The sequence below is a fragment of the Colletotrichum godetiae genome (assembly GCF_030913485.1).
Source record: "Colletotrichum godetiae strain CBS 193.32 chromosome Unknown BDP55scaffold_101, whole genome shotgun sequence".
Lineage (NCBI taxonomy): Eukaryota > Fungi > Ascomycota > Sordariomycetes > Glomerellales > Glomerellaceae > Colletotrichum > Colletotrichum godetiae.
Genome location: NW_026851349.1, coordinates 54,336 through 73,625, shown reverse-complemented (window position 1 = coordinate 73,625; position 19,290 = coordinate 54,336). Strand labels below are relative to the sequence as shown.

Here is a 19,290-nt window from a genome sequence, read left to right as displayed (position 1 = left end):
TACCGACTCTGTACGTTATTACGTAGTATGCAAGCAGACCACAGGAGAGCACGCGCTGACAGACCGGGGTCGAGGGAGTAGCAATTCGCATCTCAGTACCCCTGCAGGCCTCTACTGTGCAGTGTGTGGTGCGGTATATGCCATTAGCACGCATCTCCCTTACGATATGGCCCCTTTTGTCTCTCGCCTAGCAGACATTGGGGACCGGGTACGTATGATGTGGTGAAGCATGCGGAAGTCCTTCGGCTCGAGGATGACGGGATACGAAGACCGCGAGATGAGATATCAGGCAAGCCGCCTCAACTAGGTGGTCAGGTGGCGGCAACGGTCGACAAGGCCGAATGCGTGGACTCCAGACGGCAGAATCGCCAGACGAGGAGTAGACTCATTCCGACCGTCCGGACTAAGGTAGTTACGGTTAGTCTGGCCCCCATCCCATTCCTGTCAGTAAGGTACCCAGAGCCTAGGGGAGCGAACGGACGGTGGAAAGGGAGGCGGTGGTCACGGAACTTTGAGATCCACGGATGGGCTGTTGAATCTGGCTTTAGCATGGACCGTTCAAAGTATACCTTACGTGGTAGAATTGTAGACGGAGTGAGCGAAAAGGCAGGCACGCAGGCATTGGCTATTCAGGATGGCACATGGTTTAGAGACTGATGAGATGCAGAGAGGCAGTGTCGCCAATCAATCAAGTGACAGGTGAGAGGTGAGTGAGAGAGAGAGAGAGAGAGAGAGAGAGAGAGAGAGAGAGAGAGAGAGAGAGAGAGAGAGAGAGAGAGAGAGAGAGAGAGGTAGAGAGAGGTAGAGAGCGAGAGAGAGAGAGAGAGGTAGAGAGAGGTAGAGAGCGAGATACGGATAGAGAGAGCACGTCCAATGTCCACAGGGTACGTACGAGTACGAGGCACTATCCCTTGAGCCTGGGTACATTGTGATACTTCTTCATCCTCTCACTGACGTTGCAAAAGACAAGCCGGGCTTGGAGGAGGGGCACAACAGCCATTCGAGCCAATGTTCATATCTGAAATTGCCTGTGGTCTGGGACAAGCACACCGGAGACCTCTGACAATCCCCTTTGGGGCGTCGACGCTTGCGCTGGGTTAGGAAAGATGGTCGACCGATCACCATTCGTATTCCATGTCGGCCACGGGCTGGAGGAGCGAATTGCTTTGCGCGAGAAGGTCCTTCGTGGCCCCCCTGGTGGGAAAAGACTCCACATCCACCCGTAACATTCGCCGGGTGCCTCTTGGGTGCTGCCGGGATTTACTCGAATCAGCATGTACCTCTTGCCGCAACTCTGGCGGCACAAAGTACACGCAAGGCTGGACCGACTTATACTAGCGCCGTCTCTGTGCCCCATATGGGACCCTCCGACTTTCTGATGTATTCCTCAAGTACTCCGTACCGTGTACCAAGTACGGGGGAGCCTTTCCTCCATCTCTAGTGATCCCAGGCGCATTGCAGCTCACTGTCTAGGCGTAGAATCTACATCTTGATGCAATGATTCTCGATGCGCATCCCGAGTACCGACTACGTGTCTACCCTATCACCCTATGCTTCCATCATGTACACATAGAAACGGTGCCGATGATTCCCTCCTCTCTTTTTCTCCCTCTCCTCGAACGTGCATCCAGCATCCAACCAGCGACAGATAAACCAAGCAGCGCCAATCAAGCAAAGGGGAAATAGCAGTACCTAGGCGGGAGAAGGGAAAATCCAATGTTGCGCCAGAAGGACCATTCGTCCTACGCCTAATTCACCGTTCGCCTCGTCGACCAATCTGGCTCTCCACCTCTTGCTCCCAAGCATCCCCCCTCGCCGTCCCATCCCACCCCAATCCCTACATCCGCCCTCCTTAACCCGCTGTGGTATCCGTCCAACCCCCGGTCCAAGGTACTTCATGTTCCGCCTTATCTCCTCTTCACCTACGAATACTCCAGAGCGCTGTACGCAGTAATTCTTTTCTCACTCTGTTCCTCTGCGACCTCTAGCCTCTTGTAGCTCACTCGTCTACCTTATCCGCCTGACCACTTTCGGGGCGTGTCTACTCGCTATTTGCTCGCCTTGTTGCTTTTTTTTTTTTTCCCTCTCCTCATCCTCTTGCTTCATATTGCCAACCCACCTACACCACCTCCTTCTTTGCTCCTCCCCTCCCCAAGTCCCCCCCCCCCCCATTATCACCTTCGCTCAATAGAAGAAGAAAAAAAGGAGCAACTTTGTCTTTGACACATCGGGTCGACGAGATTAGAGCCAGTGTTGAACGACTTGGCTTCTGACCAACAGCTACCGGTTTTCGATCTTCACATCGGTTCCAGGCCTTCACTGAGCTAATATGCTGCTGGTTGATCACAATTCTTCTTGATCTATACCCGCCCGACCTTTCCCATCCAAACTCTCCAGCCTCGGCCAACTTATTTTCGACCGCCCACGAACCCCGCCCTGCAACCTCACAGGCAGCCTCCTCTCTGCTCTGCTTGCAGATTCAAATCACAGACAATAATTCAACATGGTCGACGACTCAGCATTGGCCGCTGCCGCGGCCATCGTGCAATCCCTCGCCGCCGATGGCACCACGCCAATGTCCCTTCCCTTCAAGGTTGATGCGCGGATCGAGCTCCCAGGTCGTGATACCCCCGCCAAGCGAAGCCTCGAGAACGAGCTTGCCAAGCTTGCCCAAAGAATCGAAAAACTCGAGAGTCGAGCACACGCCTCTGTAGCCTTCCCGGAAACGCCTAACGAAGTCCACGGTTCCCTCTTTGGCGACGATTCCGACGGCGCATCACCATCATCCTCCAACAGCCGCACTGTTGCCACCGGGCCGACCAAGTTCCAACGCGAAGGTACCGCCACAGCCGATCCGAGCCTCGCAGACAGCCCGCTGACTGACGAAGCCTTGGAGAGCTTGCAAGAGAAGGTACTTGACCAGGAGAAAGGAATTTCTAGCGCGAGACAGGAAATCAGCAGCGTATCCGCCCAGCTCCTTGAGCAAAAGGAACTCCAGGAACAGGCCTTCTTCAAGATCGAACAAGAGAGAGTTGCGACTCTGGAGCGGGAACTATGGAAACACCAAAAGGCGAACGAGGCCTTCCAAAAAGCCCTGCGAGAGATTGGTGAGATCGTCACAGCCGTTGCGCGCGGAGACCTTTCCAAAAAGGTCCGCATGAATACCGTCGAAATGGACCCTGAAATCACCACGTTTAAACGGACAATCAACACTATGATGGATCAGCTACAGGTTTTCTCAAGCGAAGTCTCCCGCGTCGCTCGCGAGGTCGGAACCGAGGGTTTACTCGGCGGACAGGCTCGCATCGAAGGCGTCGACGGTACTTGGAAGGAGCTGACAGACAATGGTGCGCCTAGATTGTCGCCCATGATTTCGAGTCACTCTGCTAACGAATCCTCGCAGTCAACGTTATGGCTCAAAATCTCACGGATCAAGGTCAGTCACTGCTGTATGCGCAAACCGCGCTCCAGAACTCTGCTAACAAATTGGCAGTGCGAGAAATCGCATCGGTAACCACTGCTGTCGCTCACGGTGACTTGACCAAGAAAATCGAACGCCCCGCCAGAGGAGAAATCCTGCAACTGCAACAAACGATCAATACCATGGTAGACCAACTGCGAACATTTGCCTCCGAAGTCACTCGAGTAGCCCGCGATGTCGGAACTGAAGGTATCCTCGGTGGTCAAGCCGACGTCGAAGGAGTCAAAGGCATGTGGAATGAACTAACGGTCAACGTAAACGCAATGGCAAACAATTTAACGACACAAGTACGAGACATCATCAAGGTAACAACTGCTGTGGCCAAGGGCGACCTTACACAAAACGTACAAGCGGATTGCAGGGGAGAAATCTTCGATCTCAAGTCTACCATCAACTCCATGGTGAAACAACTTCAACAATTTGCCCGCGAGGTTACCAAAATTGCTCGAGAGGTAGGAACGGAAGGCAGGCTTGGTGGCCAAGCCACTGTTCACGATGTCGAGGGAACATGGAGAGATCTCACCGAGAACGTCAACGGCATGGCGATGAACTTGACGACACAAGTGCGCGCAATTGCCAAGGTCACAACGGCTGTGGCGAACGGCGACCTTACGGAGAAGATAAGAGTACCCGTCCGAGGTGAAATTCTCGATCTGAAGAACACTATCAACACCATGGTGGACCGCCTCGGCACGTTCGCCTTTGAGGTTAGCAAGGTCGCCAGGGAAGTCGGCACTGACGGCACGCTTGGCGGACAAGCCCAGGTCGACAACGTAGAAGGCAAATGGAAGGATCTCACCGAAAATGTCAACACCATGGCCTCAAATCTTACGATACAGGTCCGCAGTATCTCAACCGTCACCCAGGCCATTGCCAATGGCGACATGAGCCAGAAGATCGAGGTTGAAGCCCAAGGAGAAATACTCGTCCTCAAAGAAACGATAAACAACATGGTTGACAGGCTTTCCAACTTCTGTAATGAGGTGCAAAGAGTGGCCAGGGATGTTGGCGTCGATGGCAAGATGGGCGCGCAAGCAGATCCTGCCGGCTTGAAGGGTCGTTGGCGCGAGATCACGACGGATGTCAATACCATGGCCAGTAACTTGGTAAGTGCAAATCAGTCCATGACATGGGGGTCCTTCCTTGCATCGCGGAACCGACAACTGACTGCTCCAACAGACAACCCAAGTGCGTGCATTCTCAGACATTACGAACCTGGCAACAGACGGAGACTTCACGAAACTAGTCGAAGTAGAAGCCTCGGGCGAAATGGACGAACTCAAACGAAAGATCAATCAGATGGTATCCAATTTACGGGACAGTATCCAGAGGAATACGCAAGCTCGCGAGGCGGCAGAGCTAGCCAACAAAACGAAGTCCGAGTTCCTGGCAAATATGTCTCACGAAATCCGTACACCCATGAACGGTATCATTGGCATGACGCAGCTGACACTGGACACGGACTTGACACAATACCAGCGAGAGATGTTAAATATTGTCAACAGTCTGGCGAACAGTCTACTCACCATCATTGACGACATTCTGGATTTGTCCAAGATCGAAGCACGCAGGATGGTTATAGAAGAGATCCCGTACACTTTGCGAGGAACAGTATTCAATGCGCTCAAAACATTAGCAGTTAAGGCGAACGAGAAGTTCCTCGATCTCACCTACAGAGTCGACAGCTCCGTGCCGGATCACGTCATTGGAGATTCATTCCGTCTTAGGCAGATTATTCTGAACTTGGTCGGAAACGCCATCAAATTCACGGAACACGGCGAAGTCAGTCTGACGATCAAGAAGGCCGATCCTATTGTTTGGGCGTGCGGCCCTGACCAGTACGCTATCGAATTCATCGTTACGGACACAGGTATTGGTATCGCTGCGGATAAGCTTGACCTTATTTTCGACACTTTCCAGCAGGCCGATGGCTCCATGACGAGAAAGTTCGGCGGAACCGGTCTCGGATTGTCAATTTCGAAGCGTCTTGTGAAGCTCATGGGTGGCGACTTGTGGGTTAAGAGTCAACATGGTCAAGGCAGTGAGTTCCACTTCACGTGTCGAGTGCGCTTGTCGGATCTAGGCGTGGAGATCATCGAGAAGCAGATCAAGCCGTACAAGGGTCACGAGGTGCTCTTCGTCGACAAGTCGCAATCTGGCTACGGAGAGCAGATCGAGACCATGCTGTCTCTGATTGGCCTCAAGCCCGTTGTTGTTGAGTCGGAGAAGAACCCCATCCTCACCAGCGTTCGCGACGCCCAGGCGATGCCGTACGATGTCATTATTGTCGACTCCATCGACACCGCCAGAAGGCTTAGATCGGTGGACGACTTCAAGTACCTGCCTATTGTACTTCTCGCGCCTGTCGTTCATGTGAACCTCAAGTCGTGCCTCGACTTGGGCATCACATCATACATGACTACGCCCTGCACTGCTGTGGACCTCGGCAACGGCATGATTCCCGCCCTCGAGAATCGCGCGACGCCATCACTGGCCGACAACACCAAGTCTTTCGAGATCCTTCTCGCGGAAGACAACCGGGTCAACCAAAGACTTGCCGTCAAGATCCTCGAAAAGTACCACCACGTGGTCACAGTTGTTGGCAACGGTCTCGAGGCTGTTGAGGCCATCAAGGTGAAGAAGTTCGACGTTATTCTTATGGATGTTCAGATGCCAATCATGGTGAGTCCCGGAATTTCTATTACTACTTAATCCATCTTTGATAGCAAGCTAATCCCACCCCAATAGGGCGGTTTTGAGGCAACAGGCAAGATTCGTGAGTACGAGCGCAGCCTGGGCTCGCATCGTACTCCCATTATTGCTCTGACAGCCCACGCCATGATGGGTGATCGTGAGAAATGCATCCAGGCACAGATGGACGAGTACTTGTCGAAGCCTCTGCAGCAGAACCACCTTATTCAGACAATTCTCAAGTGTGCGACCCTCGGCGGTCAGCTCCTGGAGAAGAATCGGGAAAGGGATATGGCTCAGCAGTCAAGAGTCAAGGCGAGCTCCAACGAGCATGCTCAGTCTCATCTTCGCCCGCCTCTGGAGACCCGATCCTTCACTTCAAAGGAACCAATCACGGGACCCAGTCCGGCCAGCCCAGCTGTGGCAACGGCGGACCAGGAAGACCCCATATCTAGGGCACGTAACGGCCTTTCCGACTCGCGCAGCCTTACAAGCTAACTTTGTTTCTTGTTCGTGCGCGCAGCTGCTACTGAGGTCACATAGTTCCTAACTGGGATGTGCAGGGACAGGCTCAGAAAAAACGCAAGTGGAACCCCGAGTAAACCACAATCGACTGACATCGTTTTCGATGAAATACCCCAAGAGTTAAAAGATCGTTGATGGATACAACACGAACATGGTCGCTTCCCCATCCTACCTACCTTTCACTCGACACTCTCATACATACACCAATCACATACGATACAGTCCGCCCCCTTTTGAGTGGCCGAGAGAGCTTCTCAGATAGAAGAGGAAGCGTTGCGTGTAGCAGTGTTCCGCCTTGCAGAGAGCAGCTAGGCTCACGGGTTGGTTCACAGGGGGGGGTTTCTCAAGATGGGCTTTGCATACAGACGGGCCAGGCAGGGCGGCATTTGGGCTCTGGGGGCCGTTGGGGAGTTTTCGTTTATGAACTTTTTGTCATCATCAAAGGGGCAAGGGCAGGGCGTCAAAGCTGTCCTCGTTCTCTACCTTTTCGTTAACCTTCCCATTGTAGTTTTACTTTTATTGCCAAGGCTTGAGAAGGAGGGACCACTATCATCACGGCCAGTATATGAAGAGGCTATGCTTTGTGCTCTCTCCTCCTTGGAGGGGTTGATAGCCGGAGTCGGAGTTGACAACTCTGATCACGACATCAATCTCTTTTGGGATTAAGCATAGAGGGTGGATGGCCAGGGGCAGAGAGGTGGATATGGTATTTTTCATCACCTTACTAGCAACAAGGGCGTCTATTAGGTATGGGATTAGGACAGAAGACTTTACATCGTTTGATATTGAAGAAGCCCGACCGCTGTCGTGCTGGATACCCAGACTTGCACCGCTCCTCATTGTGACTACTCGAAGTTGTGAGCCGACCATTCTGTGTTTCCTCCTGTGATGATTTGTGATGCGGGCTCTTTGTTCTGTTCTTGATCGGTTTGAATTATTGCGTTGTCTGACTTGCCCCCTTATACGACACCCCCTAAGACCATTTCCCATGTTCTTCCCACTCTTTAGAAGTTGCATCAGCCCTGAAATAGTTCCGTCTGAGCCAAGTCATTGTGTATCTTGGGTTTGACATGTCCATGACGTGAGGTCAAGCGACCCAATAGACTCAGCGTTGCCTCGTCGTCTGACATGATAAGTCATGGGCAAAACATCTGCCCCAAGTTCCATTGGAGGCTCGTCAGTGGGGACGATGTGACATTACCAGACTCCGTACAGGGCGTTGAATGCAAGATTGACACTGGCATAGTTACTCTCACATCAGGCTCGAGGGTGATGTTGCTGAGATCTCCTTATATCGGAGAGAAAAACCTCATCACAAACCGGTGGATGGTAACCAACGGGGGTCTCTTTTTTGGTTTTGTTTTTTTCAAGGCTGACTAGGTTTCTCTTCATCTCACTTTCTGGGTTGAATGTTACCACCAGTCCCAGCCCAACATGTCCCCGCTCTCATCGCTACCCTTATTCAAACGCCGCCGCGAGAGAATTCGCGAGTATTTGAGCCCCTTGAAAATATCAGTAAGTAGATGTTCTGCGTTCAACCGTTACGCCCATTAATGGTCACGCCCACAGAGCTCCGATTTCCCAGGGTAAGCATGGTAAAGCTGGACACTTTGACAAAGTACCAAGTATCCTCGCCCTCGTGTTTTACGATATCTTGATGGAAGCTATCGAAACCGTTTGAGCTAGGTCCGGATATGGAGAGCAAGCAGTACGAGCCCGTGGAGCCTCACCTGAGGGCCCAAGAAAACGAACAAGCAACCACGTGCAACATGCCTCGAAAACCAATGTCACTTATCACACCCGATTGGACCGGTGAAAGGGAATAGGTGGAAAACGCCTATGCAAACCCGTACCACATGAACGAAGTGCATAGAGCCTCCCTCCGCCGCATCTTAGGATCTACAATATACCTAGTATCTCCAGAGTCCAGACAAGTCAAAGACCTATCGCCACTTGCCCCCATCACGATTTCACCGAAACAACAACAAAAACGGAGCGTTTGATCCGGCAGGCACCTACACTCATACACACCGTTTAATCTGAAGCCCTTTTCGATGCCCCCCCCCCGATCTGGTTCCCGCCTCTCACTCTCATTCGTTCAACCAAAGGGGATCCGCGGTCAGGAACGGCCGTTGGATCATCCCCCTCCCATTCCCCCGTTTGGATACCCTGCGAGATGCGAGGGGGAGGGGGGGTGAACGTCCATACATGTCGGCCGAGTCACTCCTAGCCCCGGGTGAGACGAGGCAGGGGAAAGCAAGGAGGTAAGGAACGGGAAGAAGGTGAGGAAGGAGGTTATGCTCCTGTCGGGCACTCACACTCTGGACAACCACACACACACGACACACGACACACTAGGTATCTGTACATCACACACAAATTCAGGAATATTTTAATCATATTGTGACATACAATCCATGCAACACAGAGTTCTAGACCATCTTCAAAGGATAGGAGAAGAAAAAAGCTGAGGGGTTCCTAGGAATATGTAGATAGCAATAAGCGAGTGGCAAAGCCGTCTGAATCCGGCAACGCAGCGCGCCAGTCTCGCCTCCCCAGTTGCCCCAATCTCGATAACTTCCAAACCCCGTATCCGTACTGTGAGAAAAAAAGAAGACCTCCATGCCGCATACCTCTCCTTCCCTCTCTCTGTCAGGCGAGCCCCAAGAAAAGAACAAATCACCACGTGTGCGCGGATACATCAATGGGGACGGGAATTGCGATATACGATGGGATGCGGTCGGTGAGAATGTATATGATAGGTCAAGGCCAGGGACCAAGCAAATCCGCTATTATACGTGTTGAGGGCAACCCTGATCCCTAGCATGGATCGTCGTGCCTGGGGCATGCAGGAGCTCTCTTGTTCGCCACCTTTTGATCTTGTCGCAAACCCCAGAATTCGCTTCCATGCGGAACCGCAAAGAGCAAAGAATACGATGCAATGCAGATGCAATAGGACTGGGTCGGGTCCAGAACACCGTGACACCGCGACACCGTCGGTTTGTGACACCGCAACTAAATGCTGACTTCTTTCAATGCGTATCCCAACCCCAGTCTAAGTGCCTAATAGCCGGCGGCGGCGGCGGCGCATCGTCAAAAGACAGATCCGAACCTAGGCTTTCTTCGCCGCTTCGGAAGACGCGGACTCGGAGCTCTGGGCTTCACCGTTGGAAGGTTTGTTGGGGACCGTGTCGTCCGGCTTCTTCGCATCTTGGCTGGGCGGTGCCACTGTTCCGTCCTCGTTGGGCTCTTGAGCCGATTCGAACGCGGCTAGCAGTGCATCAAGTCGACCCTCGAGGTTTGTCAGGTTGGCCTCGAGTGCGCTGGCGGCCTGCTCGCCTCTGCATGCGATATGCGGTTAGTCCAAAATTATCCTCAAAATATAATGGCGTGTATGATGGCGGTCACGAGGGCGCATCTCGATGGGTAACGAAACATGGGAATCTGTCTTCTCGGTCCTGCCGCTTGGCTAGACCACCCCGGCGGGGAGCAAGGGGAAGTGCAGTAGTCCCCCAAAGTCTGGCGATGCAGAGGCAATTGGGCGTGATCTGACAACGGCTCCGGGTGTCGCGGAGTGCTCATGGGCTGAGACTGAATGTGGGCGCTAGCTTTGGAGGTGTAAGATGCTCGAGGCCGAATTCGTCTCTAGGCTCGCGGTGCCAGCGGATAGCCTGGGCCAAAGGGAGGGTCTAGAACTTCAACGATATGGGCTTTCTGCGGGAGCGGTAACCGAAAGCCATCGTCGCACATGGGTTTTTGTAACAGCGAATTAGAGAATGCCGGACCACATCCCGTACAGCACCCTGCCCCCAGATCGAGCGATAAAATCGCATGTCTCGCTTCGATGCGACATCCCCCATGGAGAGTAGGTATCGCGGGCAAAGCGGCCGGAGGAATGCTAGGTCGTGGATGGCCATCTTCGCTAGAACAGGAACCCGCAGAGTCGAAAATGCGAGAATGGCCAGCGGTTGAGAGCGACTGAAAAAAGACCTCTGGCTAGATTCCGAGTCTATGCCGGATCGAGCAAAATCCGACGCCAATCCAAGTCGAGTCCAAGGCTGAGAACGCCATTCTCTCTCTCTCTCTCTCTCAAAAAAGGGGGAATTTACGCCAGTTGCAAAGGTTGGCGATGTCTTGCCCACGAACGTATGAATGCGAGCGAGAACAGGCGCCGCTGTGCCACGCAAGGATCCGAGGGAAAACCTGGGCCATACGCTGAGTACCGTAGTAGACGAAGTACCTAGCAATGCGCTTTCCTCGGGGGTTGCAGCTTCGGAGGCAGCTCCGACTCGTTCAGGGTGCAAAAATGCCATTCTCAACATTGTGGTGAGTGAGGCAGGGAGAGGGGCGTTTCATTCCCTCACACCATGGGCGCGAGGACAAGGGGTGCTGACAATCGTCCTCGCAGACGAAGAGAGTGGGGGAGAGTGACATGAAGGGAAAATACTCGTCGAATGAGCGTACCTTAGCAGGTCCTTGTAGGCCTAGAACGTGCCCCGAACGTGGTCAGCCCTGGAACAGTCTAGGTAGGGGGGTTTTCCCATCCGATGCCACCCCCTTCTGCCCTCGCCTGGCCTCTCATCTCTTCTGCAGCAGTTACAGTGTGCACCGGGCAAGTCCCTAGCCGCTCCGTATGTACGAGCGGAGGGCAGCGGAGCAACCAACGGCCATGCCAAAGGTGGATGGTGCAGAACTGAGCGAGGTGGCCGGGGGAGGAGAGACGGAGTGAGGGACCCAAGGGCGGAACGAGAGAATGCGAGAGAGAGGGAGAGGGAGAAACGGATGGGAAACACAGGGTAGATGGTAAACCGAGGCATAAAAGACGGGCAAAAAACACCTTCGGGACCGCGGTTAAGCGTAAAGCTCTGCGCCTTTCAGCGCGATCCGCTCAGGTGTTGCTGCCGCCCCCTCTAGGCCCCTTGCTGTGTCGGGGTCCCAAGCCAAACCAAACCGCCTTGCGAAAAATACTGTGTAGGTACGGGATAATATTAACAACAACATACCTGGGCAATGTTATCCACAGAGCCATCGGGCCCGGTTGTTGTCGGGGAGGCGGACTCGGGCGCCTTAGACGCTGGGGCCATGTTCGGAAGACGGTGATGAGCGGGCGAATCAAAAGGGTGAGAAGATAAAAACTGGCCGGTAAAAAACAAAAGGGGAGAAGACAGTGGCCTGATTTGGGGGTCTTAATAGGAGGGGTCGCCCTCTTTTTTTTTATTTTATCCTCCACCGATCCAACCCTTTGTCGATACCGTGGAATGCGCTTACCGGACCCTGGTATACGTGTCGTTATGGTGGGAAATGCGGATACTGGTGCGTTTTTGCGCCGCCTTCTTGTGATGTTCTTTTGTCGACGACTCGTCGACGATACACCGTCGAATACTCGGTAATACTGTAGTAACTTGTTCGTTATTTATTTTGGCCAAGGTAAGGTAAGGCGGACCAGTTCTTCTCTGGGTGGCTCAGCGTACCAGGTGATCCGGAGTTCGGTAATGCCGAGTGAAAGGCGATAATTCGGTGTCGTGTCAGGGGGGTAGTTGCTGTTGAACGACCTGGGATGAATGGTATGGGATTTTGTAGGGTCTTGAGACGTGCGTAGTAAACGGCGTGTCGTCGACGATGGGCGGCAGAAATGCGGTGTCACTCAAACCCCTCACACTTCGGGAAGGCAGGTGCGCGCAGCTGATTACATAAGCGCAACCGTGGTCAATCCTAGAGGCAGGAACTCGCAACTCTTGTGCGGCGCTTCTTGAGCACCAAACTCGTCACCAATCACAACTTCAATCGGTGGCCCAGATCGTCTAGTTGGTTAGGATGATACGTTGTGGTTCTTCTATACAGCGATCCGTGTTGACGGCGGTTCGAATCCGCCTCTGGGCACTATTACTTTTGCCAGATTGCCTTTCGTGAACGAGAACATAGTCGTTCACGATCTTTTTTATGCTAACCGCAGCGGTGGTGTTGCCCAGTGTATGGGAAACTAGTAGCGTCGCAATGTGGTATCGCGATCATGCCTCCATCGCAATGACCCGTGCATCCTTGGGCGTGCGCTGTTGATACAACCTGGACAAGATGCGCGAGATATGGCAAGGATGTCAAACTATCGCGGGCATTTCGGCCTGATTCTCCTCCCAAACAAAGATGGGAAACCTGACTGTGAGCTGGGTGCCTTGCTCTTGGGCCCGGACCCCCATTCAGTCAGTTGATAATGGATCATGGATAGGTAATCTCGAGACTCGACTTTTCGATTCCGATCCCATTGCAGAATGAAGATTCATCCCACTCGGCCCACTATTGAGGGGGGACCGTTCCATGTCCCCATGAGAGAAGCCAAGTTTATGAAAGAGCAGAAAAGTATCATTGCCAAGCTAAAAGCTTCGGGAACCAGGTTGATTTGATTTGATTTGATCTTGATGCGGTGCTGTTGCCTGTAAAGTTATTCCTTCAACAAGCTCACACACACCCAATCCTGGAAACCTGCCGACAGGTTACCACTGCAGAATCAGAAAAAAGTGCATGCAGCCAGAAAGCCAGAGGGTCGTGTTGTATTGGAACTTGGCAGTTCGTAGCGGTAAATTCTTCCCGAATTTGGTGACTGCCGTGGCTAGCTTCACTTTTCATGGGATGGAAGGTAGGGCAGGCAGCCACCGATAGGCCTTGAACAGACATATTGTTCGAGGATGATGAACCCTTCCAGTGGCCTGCCTGCCAGTGTGCCGAGTCAAATAGGATCCTTGACAGCAGTCAATTGCGATACTGTTGTGGTAGGTGGTGGTAGAACCGGCCTTTTTCGAATCGCCTGTCAAATCGTCCGTACCCTGCATGAGGAGGCCGGCTTGATGGTTGACCACTTGAGCTGTTGTCGCTATACTCCGTAGGTAGGCACGATTGGGGAAGTGAGGTCATCCCTCTACCTTACTTGAGTAAGGTAGGTACGGATACCCGTCCCTACTACCATAAAATCAGATACGGGGCAGGGCGAGTGAAGAAAGCATGGGACGCCAAAGTCTGGGTTCCCCGTTGCAAGTACAGCACCGCGGGAGTTCTGTTGTCGTCACAGAGCTACCTAGGTACCAAGGTACTCGTGCCTTTACAAGGCACCTCATGTCACCTCAGGCAGTGCAGCAGGTGGCTGTACAGTCACAATCTCGAGGTACCCCCTACTTCGCAGCGAGTATCGGGGCTAGGCACTAACCCCACTTGGGCCCAGATGGAGCACGCCGGAAACTGTCAATATTCCCTTTCCTCCCTCCCCCTACAGGTAAAAGGTACCTTACACTAGGTAGGCGACTCGCTGCGCTGAGAAAGAACCACCAACTAGCTTTTTCCAGGTGCTCCTTCTTTAAATTTTCGATGCCGCAGCGTACTTCCAGATGTCGACCATGACCCCGTCCCACACCGATCGGAACTTTGCAGTGTCTGATCAGTGAAAAAACAATGACATCGGATCCCAAACACCAAGATCCCGCCTGCTTTTCTGACGCCCTGGGCGGCGGCGGTCCAATCTGTTCCTTACCTTACTCTTTTTCTTGGTGGCATTTTGCCCAATCTCGATGACTGGCGTGACTGGGAAATGGGCGTTCGCGATCGAGATGTTGGAATTCACCGTGTCGCAGTCAATGGAACCTTGTTTGCACACCCGTCAATCATCACAACCCCCAATGATCCCATCCATCCATCCATGTGCCCTCCTCCGTAACGTACGGTTTCGCCTCAAATGACTTCAGCCAAATCTAGTCCCCGTCTTTTTTTCTTGCTTGCTCACTCGCTGCCAAGTCACGTCTTTTTGTTTCTGCGCCTGCCCTGCGTTGCGCTTGTAGTCTGGGTACAGATACACTTGTACCCAGTAGATGTCTAGACTCTCTCGACACTTACCAACCAGCGTGCCAGCGGCTTAGAGTCTGGGCATGCCCGCGACAGAACAGCATCAGCCCTGTCGCCTGTGCTTCCCATGGTGATCGTATGTGCCGTCTGCGATCGTATTCTCGAATGCCCAGTGACGATATGCCTCAACCAGGCCTGCAGGCCTCGCGCAAACATCGGCGATTTCCTTCTTCTCATGCTTCTTCCCGGTCTCTCACGCTCACAGTCTCCGTTCTCTCGGTGTCTAGACCAGCCGATGGCTCCTCTCAGCCCATTTGCTGCCCGCTAATCTTCATCTTTGATGAAACTTTGGCCCACGAGCTCCTTGCACTTCCTTATAGCTCATCGTCCTTCGGCAGCATAGAAGGCATCCAAGACTCTCCAGTTGGTCCGAGGTCGTCGGTTCCGCAAGCCTCGTGCTGCATCAAATCTACGTCACGGCGGGAAGTCCATATCGGAGGTTGGGTCGGGAGGTAACTAGCGCGTTGATGCTCTGTACCATTAGGCATGTAGGTAGCACGTTCCGCGGCGAAACCCTCCGTCGTCCATTGGAGCCCACGGATAGATCAACACCCTCCGCAGCGGGAGCCCTTGGCCATGTCGGTACGGATATTTGTAGAAGTGAAATGAATATTCATACCGGAGCGAGTGCTGGCCATGGGTATTGGCATATGGAACCCAAGATATCCGTACTCCGTGAATCCGTACCTAGGTACGGATACCTAGTGCTGTTATATCAGAATCCTCAATTTACCAGCTTCTGTCACCTCTCAACACCAGCACACAGACCACGTCGATCCAGTCAATGCTCCATCGTCAACAAGCTCCAATGTGGCCGTGGATGTTATTCTCTGATGGCCTGGCGCGTTGTCGCGTCTTTGATGCTGTAGCGTGCTATTAACGGGGTACGGAATGAACTGGATCGTGTTGGCACCGCAGGCGGTTCAGTCTGGCAACGCTGGACCGGTCCATGATCCCAATTCATGCTCGTCAATTCTCGTAAAGCATTGTTTGATGCATATCTCTCGTTCTGCGCCCCGTCAAAAGGGTCTGCATGCGCCTAGATGCCTCGCCAACCCTGCTTGCTGTCGGCTTGTCCAGCTTCGTCAAGATGGCCCGAGTTCCAGAACGCTCTTAATGGATTGTGGAGCTGGTGACAACCCAGAAGTGAAGGTACATGTGCTCTCAGCCTCATTTTGCGACCCGTCGCCCAAATGCCATCACCAGCCAAATGCACAATGTCCAGACTGGCGATGGCTTTCGTCTTTTACCCCTCTGTCATAGAACGAAATTTCGGTTACAAGGGAGGCAATCCAGTTACTTGCTAGTTCAGCAGACGGCGACGTTGCCCCTTGTGTCGGCCCAGAGTTACACGGCATGTTGTGTCATCAGTAATCGCATTGCGAAAATGCGATTCTTCTGCAAACTCAGTGATATGTCTGTTTCCCCGGCAAGACACATCGCACAGGCACCATGCGAACCCCCCTGACGACCTTTGTTTTGGGTCTGATGGACCATGGATCAAAGGTCCTCGTGTTCTGGCGCACACGGCCGTGACGGAACGGCTTCGCGTCTTGGATCGAATTCTGGTTGATCGATCACCGAAACATAACCATGTCGTTTATGTGGACGCTCCCTTCCGGTCTTCGTACAACCACTTGGGTGTCTTCCGCTAGGTATAGACGGATATTTGCAAACTGAACGAGAGACGTCAACGCAATTATTACGTCGTCCTGGCTGGCAGTCTGTTGTCTCACCGGCACCGTGCTTTGGGACAGCTACCTACGGACGAGGTGCGTTCCTCGACCGTGGCCCGTGGTGGCCAGATCCATCCGCGTCAACGAGTGCAGCAGGGGTGGTACCGGCTTTCGATCGCGGCGCAATTCTTCGATTTCAGGTGTCTTTCAATTCTTGGTGCAATGCTCCGTCTCCCCACGCAGAGGTGTGTGAATAGCCATTTACAGTGGTTTGAGCCAGTCTGAGTGGCTGCTCGACTGCTGACACGTCGAGAAGCGCGAGTTGGCTTGTCTGAGAAGCACACTGAGTGTGCAAGTGGAATCGACATCGAGATTCACTTCCACGGCCTGTTCTTCATTGGAGAGCAGGCAACGGTGACTGGATCGCAGGGTTGTTTGTAGAGTCAGACGCAGTCCCGTTGACTTCTTGAAGTAAATTCGTGTTGCTTGGTCATTATCCCCAGCAATTCTGACAGACATACAAGACTGCAGCAGCTTGCCCGTGACTGTCTATACTGATAGCGAGGTTCTCGCTCTCCTGGTCAACCGGTCAACAGGCGGTTTTCCACGACCTAAATGACGATGTTCGGTCCCCGCTCTTGTTTTGGGAAAAGCAGAGAGAGAGAGAGAGCGAGAGAGAGAGAGAGAGAGAGAGAGAGAGAGAGAGAGAGAGAGAATGCTGGGCAGGCGACAGCGGCATGACCCGCGATGGTCTCGAAGGGCCCGGTGCCAAATATGAGTGTCAATTCAGAAATTGTTGGTGTAGATGCCGTCTTGAACCTAGGGTCAGTACTGGTTTTTCGATAGTGGCTGTTCTGGCATCACGGGTTCTGGAAAATTGGTGAGAGAGTGTGTGTGCAGGTACGGCTTGGGAATGCTCTATCGAGGCGAGGCAAGGCGTGCCATGATGCCGCTACCGCTACCTCGCACGCAGTCAGTCGAGTCACGGAGCGGATTCCGTTTGTGAGAGAATGGTGGGCTGGCGCATCAGAGTCTAGCGTGTATGTTATGTCTGTGTGGTTGTGCGGCGTGGGCAGGTACCTTGTTGTGAGGTGTTATCGAGGGGGAGTGACTTTGAGACTTGAGTGCGAGAAGAGAAGAGTGGGTGAGATGGATGGATGATGGGTGAACACCCCCCCCCCCCTCTCTCTCTCTCTCTCTCTCTCTCTCTCTCTCTCTACGGTCTACCAGTGGGCAGTGGCCCAGTGCCACTAGCACTCGTTCCAGTTCCGTTCGGAGTACTGCATACTACGTACCCATGTTTTATTCTGGCCTGAGGCCTCATGTATGGTGGGTGCCTTAGGCTTAATGGGGAAAGAGAGAGGCACTGAACTGAGGCAGAGAGTCACAAAAGTCGCAGAGTGAGGCAAGCTACAAAGAGGGAAGGGAAGGAGACATGGATCAGGTAAGGTACGGATATCCATGTACCGGTACAGGCTTAGTAGGTACCTCAAGGGCCCATCTCAAGCGGCCGTTTCCTGTTCCTGACTCGCTGAGAACCCATGTCTTTCCATGTCTTCCAAAAAGGGCTCCATATTTGTCTGTCCTTGTGCTCGATCCCGCTTTTCTTTGCGATGGGCTTCCGGTAGGGGATGCTCATTGCTCACTGTTGTTGGTTTCCTCGTCGCCGACTTCTCGAAAGTCGGTTTCTGCCATCAGACGCCAGGGAGCCATGGGAGCTTGTCCTGGGTACCTTGAGCTATCCATCAGTCTGCTGCTCTAGCTTCTCTACTTGGGGCTTGGGGCCATTGGACATGCCACCCCAGATCACAAGTCAAGTCTGCGGCGACGTCTGAGGCTACCAGTACCCATACACTCACGCTCACTACCTTACCGTCTACCATCAACACACACCCACCCTCGAGAGAGATTCCCTACCGAGTATTGACACCTCTGACCTCACCTCTCAATCCGCGTCGATCACCGCGGGGCTAGTCCTTCTCAATCTTCGAACCGTTTACCTCGCCCTTCCTCCGTTCGATACTGCCATACACAGTACACTTATTCTCCCCTTGGCTCACCAAACTCGCTCTCCTCTCTCCGTCTCGGTAGACGGCCATCCCCCCCAGTTCTTCTTCACCGTTCCCAATTCCCAACCCGTGCAAAGGAGAGAGACGAGAAAAAAGACTTTGCCGGCCTGGTCACTTTCTCCCAAACCTAACCCCCTTCTTCGATCAAACAAACTTGGTCCAGTCTTCATCACTCCCACCAAAGAAGACGCGCCCTACTTTCGTCCACCAGACCATCTATCTGTACTCTTCCCCGTCGTTCATGCGGCTGTGAACCGCCGAGCCGGCTCAGAAAAACGCATTCTCATAAAGTACGTATTCTTTCCAGAGCGCACATCCCATTCCATCTGAATCCCGAAGCCCCTCTTTGCTTGGTCTGGTACTTGCCGTTGTCCCACACCCCAAAAGCTCGGTCTCCTTCAATGTCATCGAGATCCGTCCTCCATGTTGCAGCCACCAACTTTGGTATATCCACGCCATGCTTGCCACACGCCTTCCTCTTCTGCAATTACTTATCATCAACGCCCCAGGCAGACATAGACCTCGCCCAGCAATCGAAAAATTTCCGGAATACTACAACAATATCGCTTTTCGACCGATTTGCGCAGTATCGAAGACGACGAGAAGACCATTACATTGCCGACCGACACTCAGTACTCGAAACAGGCGCCGCCTGTCGCTGCCCAACCGTTGCGACTGAATTGAGGAGGAACCTTTCAATGATTGTTGGTTGACCGCGACGCAAAAGGAGGTGCTTCGACTTCGAGCGACGGAGATCAAGACGTATAGCGAACCGAATCGACGACTGAATAAAAAGGTTCGGAACTAGAAAGGGAATCACACGAAAAGTGGAAAGCCGCCGTACACGCCATTTCGTCGGAAATCGTTTTCGACGCGGAAGAAGTCCGCAAACTATCGCACAACCGATCCGTGACAGCAACAAATTTGGGTTGACGTAAATCGACATATGCCCCCCAGATCGACC

At 53.0% G+C, this 19,290-nt stretch overlaps 3 protein-coding genes and 1 non-coding gene across 4 annotated transcripts; 2 read left to right on the top strand and 2 right to left on the bottom strand.

The window, feature by feature from the left end:
* Positions 1-970: 970 nt before the first annotated feature.
* Positions 971-2,081, bottom strand: BDP55DRAFT_686579 (uncharacterized protein). Its single transcript, XM_060576521.1, has one exon. The coding sequence runs from the start codon at positions 1,355-1,357 to the stop codon at positions 1,013-1,015; it is 345 nt and encodes a 114-aa protein (XP_060421951.1). The 5' UTR covers positions 1,358-2,081; the 3' UTR covers positions 971-1,012.
* Positions 2,082-2,503: 422 nt separating this feature from the next.
* BDP55DRAFT_567832 (hsp90-like protein) lies at positions 2,504-6,670 on the top strand (the record flags this gene model as incomplete). Its single annotated transcript, XM_060570622.1, has 5 exons — positions 2,504-3,347; positions 3,404-3,436; positions 3,494-4,587; positions 4,661-6,163; positions 6,230-6,670. 5 exons carry the CDS (start codon positions 2,504-2,506, stop codon positions 6,668-6,670), a joined length of 3,915 nt encoding a protein of 1,304 aa, XP_060421950.1.
* A 3,139-nt stretch (positions 6,671-9,809) lies between these two features.
* On the bottom strand, positions 9,810-11,781 carry BDP55DRAFT_735131 (uncharacterized protein; the record flags this gene model as incomplete). Its single annotated transcript, XM_060580285.1, has 2 exons — positions 9,810-10,028; positions 11,701-11,781. The coding sequence occupies 2 exons, from the start codon at positions 11,779-11,781 to the stop codon at positions 9,810-9,812; spliced, it is 300 nt and encodes a 99-aa protein (XP_060421949.1).
* A 706-nt stretch (positions 11,782-12,487) lies between these two features.
* On the top strand, positions 12,488-12,577 carry BDP55DRAFT_t330. Its single transcript has one exon. It is a non-coding gene; the product is annotated as a tRNA-His (tRNA).
* Positions 12,578-19,290: the final 6,713 nt, after the last annotated feature.

Excerpts from the sequence above, each read along its gene's own strand:
- BDP55DRAFT_686579 (XM_060576521.1), bottom strand. The coding sequence starts at position 1,357 with ATGGGGCACAGAGACGGCGCTAGTATAAGTCGGTCCAGCCTTGCGTGT.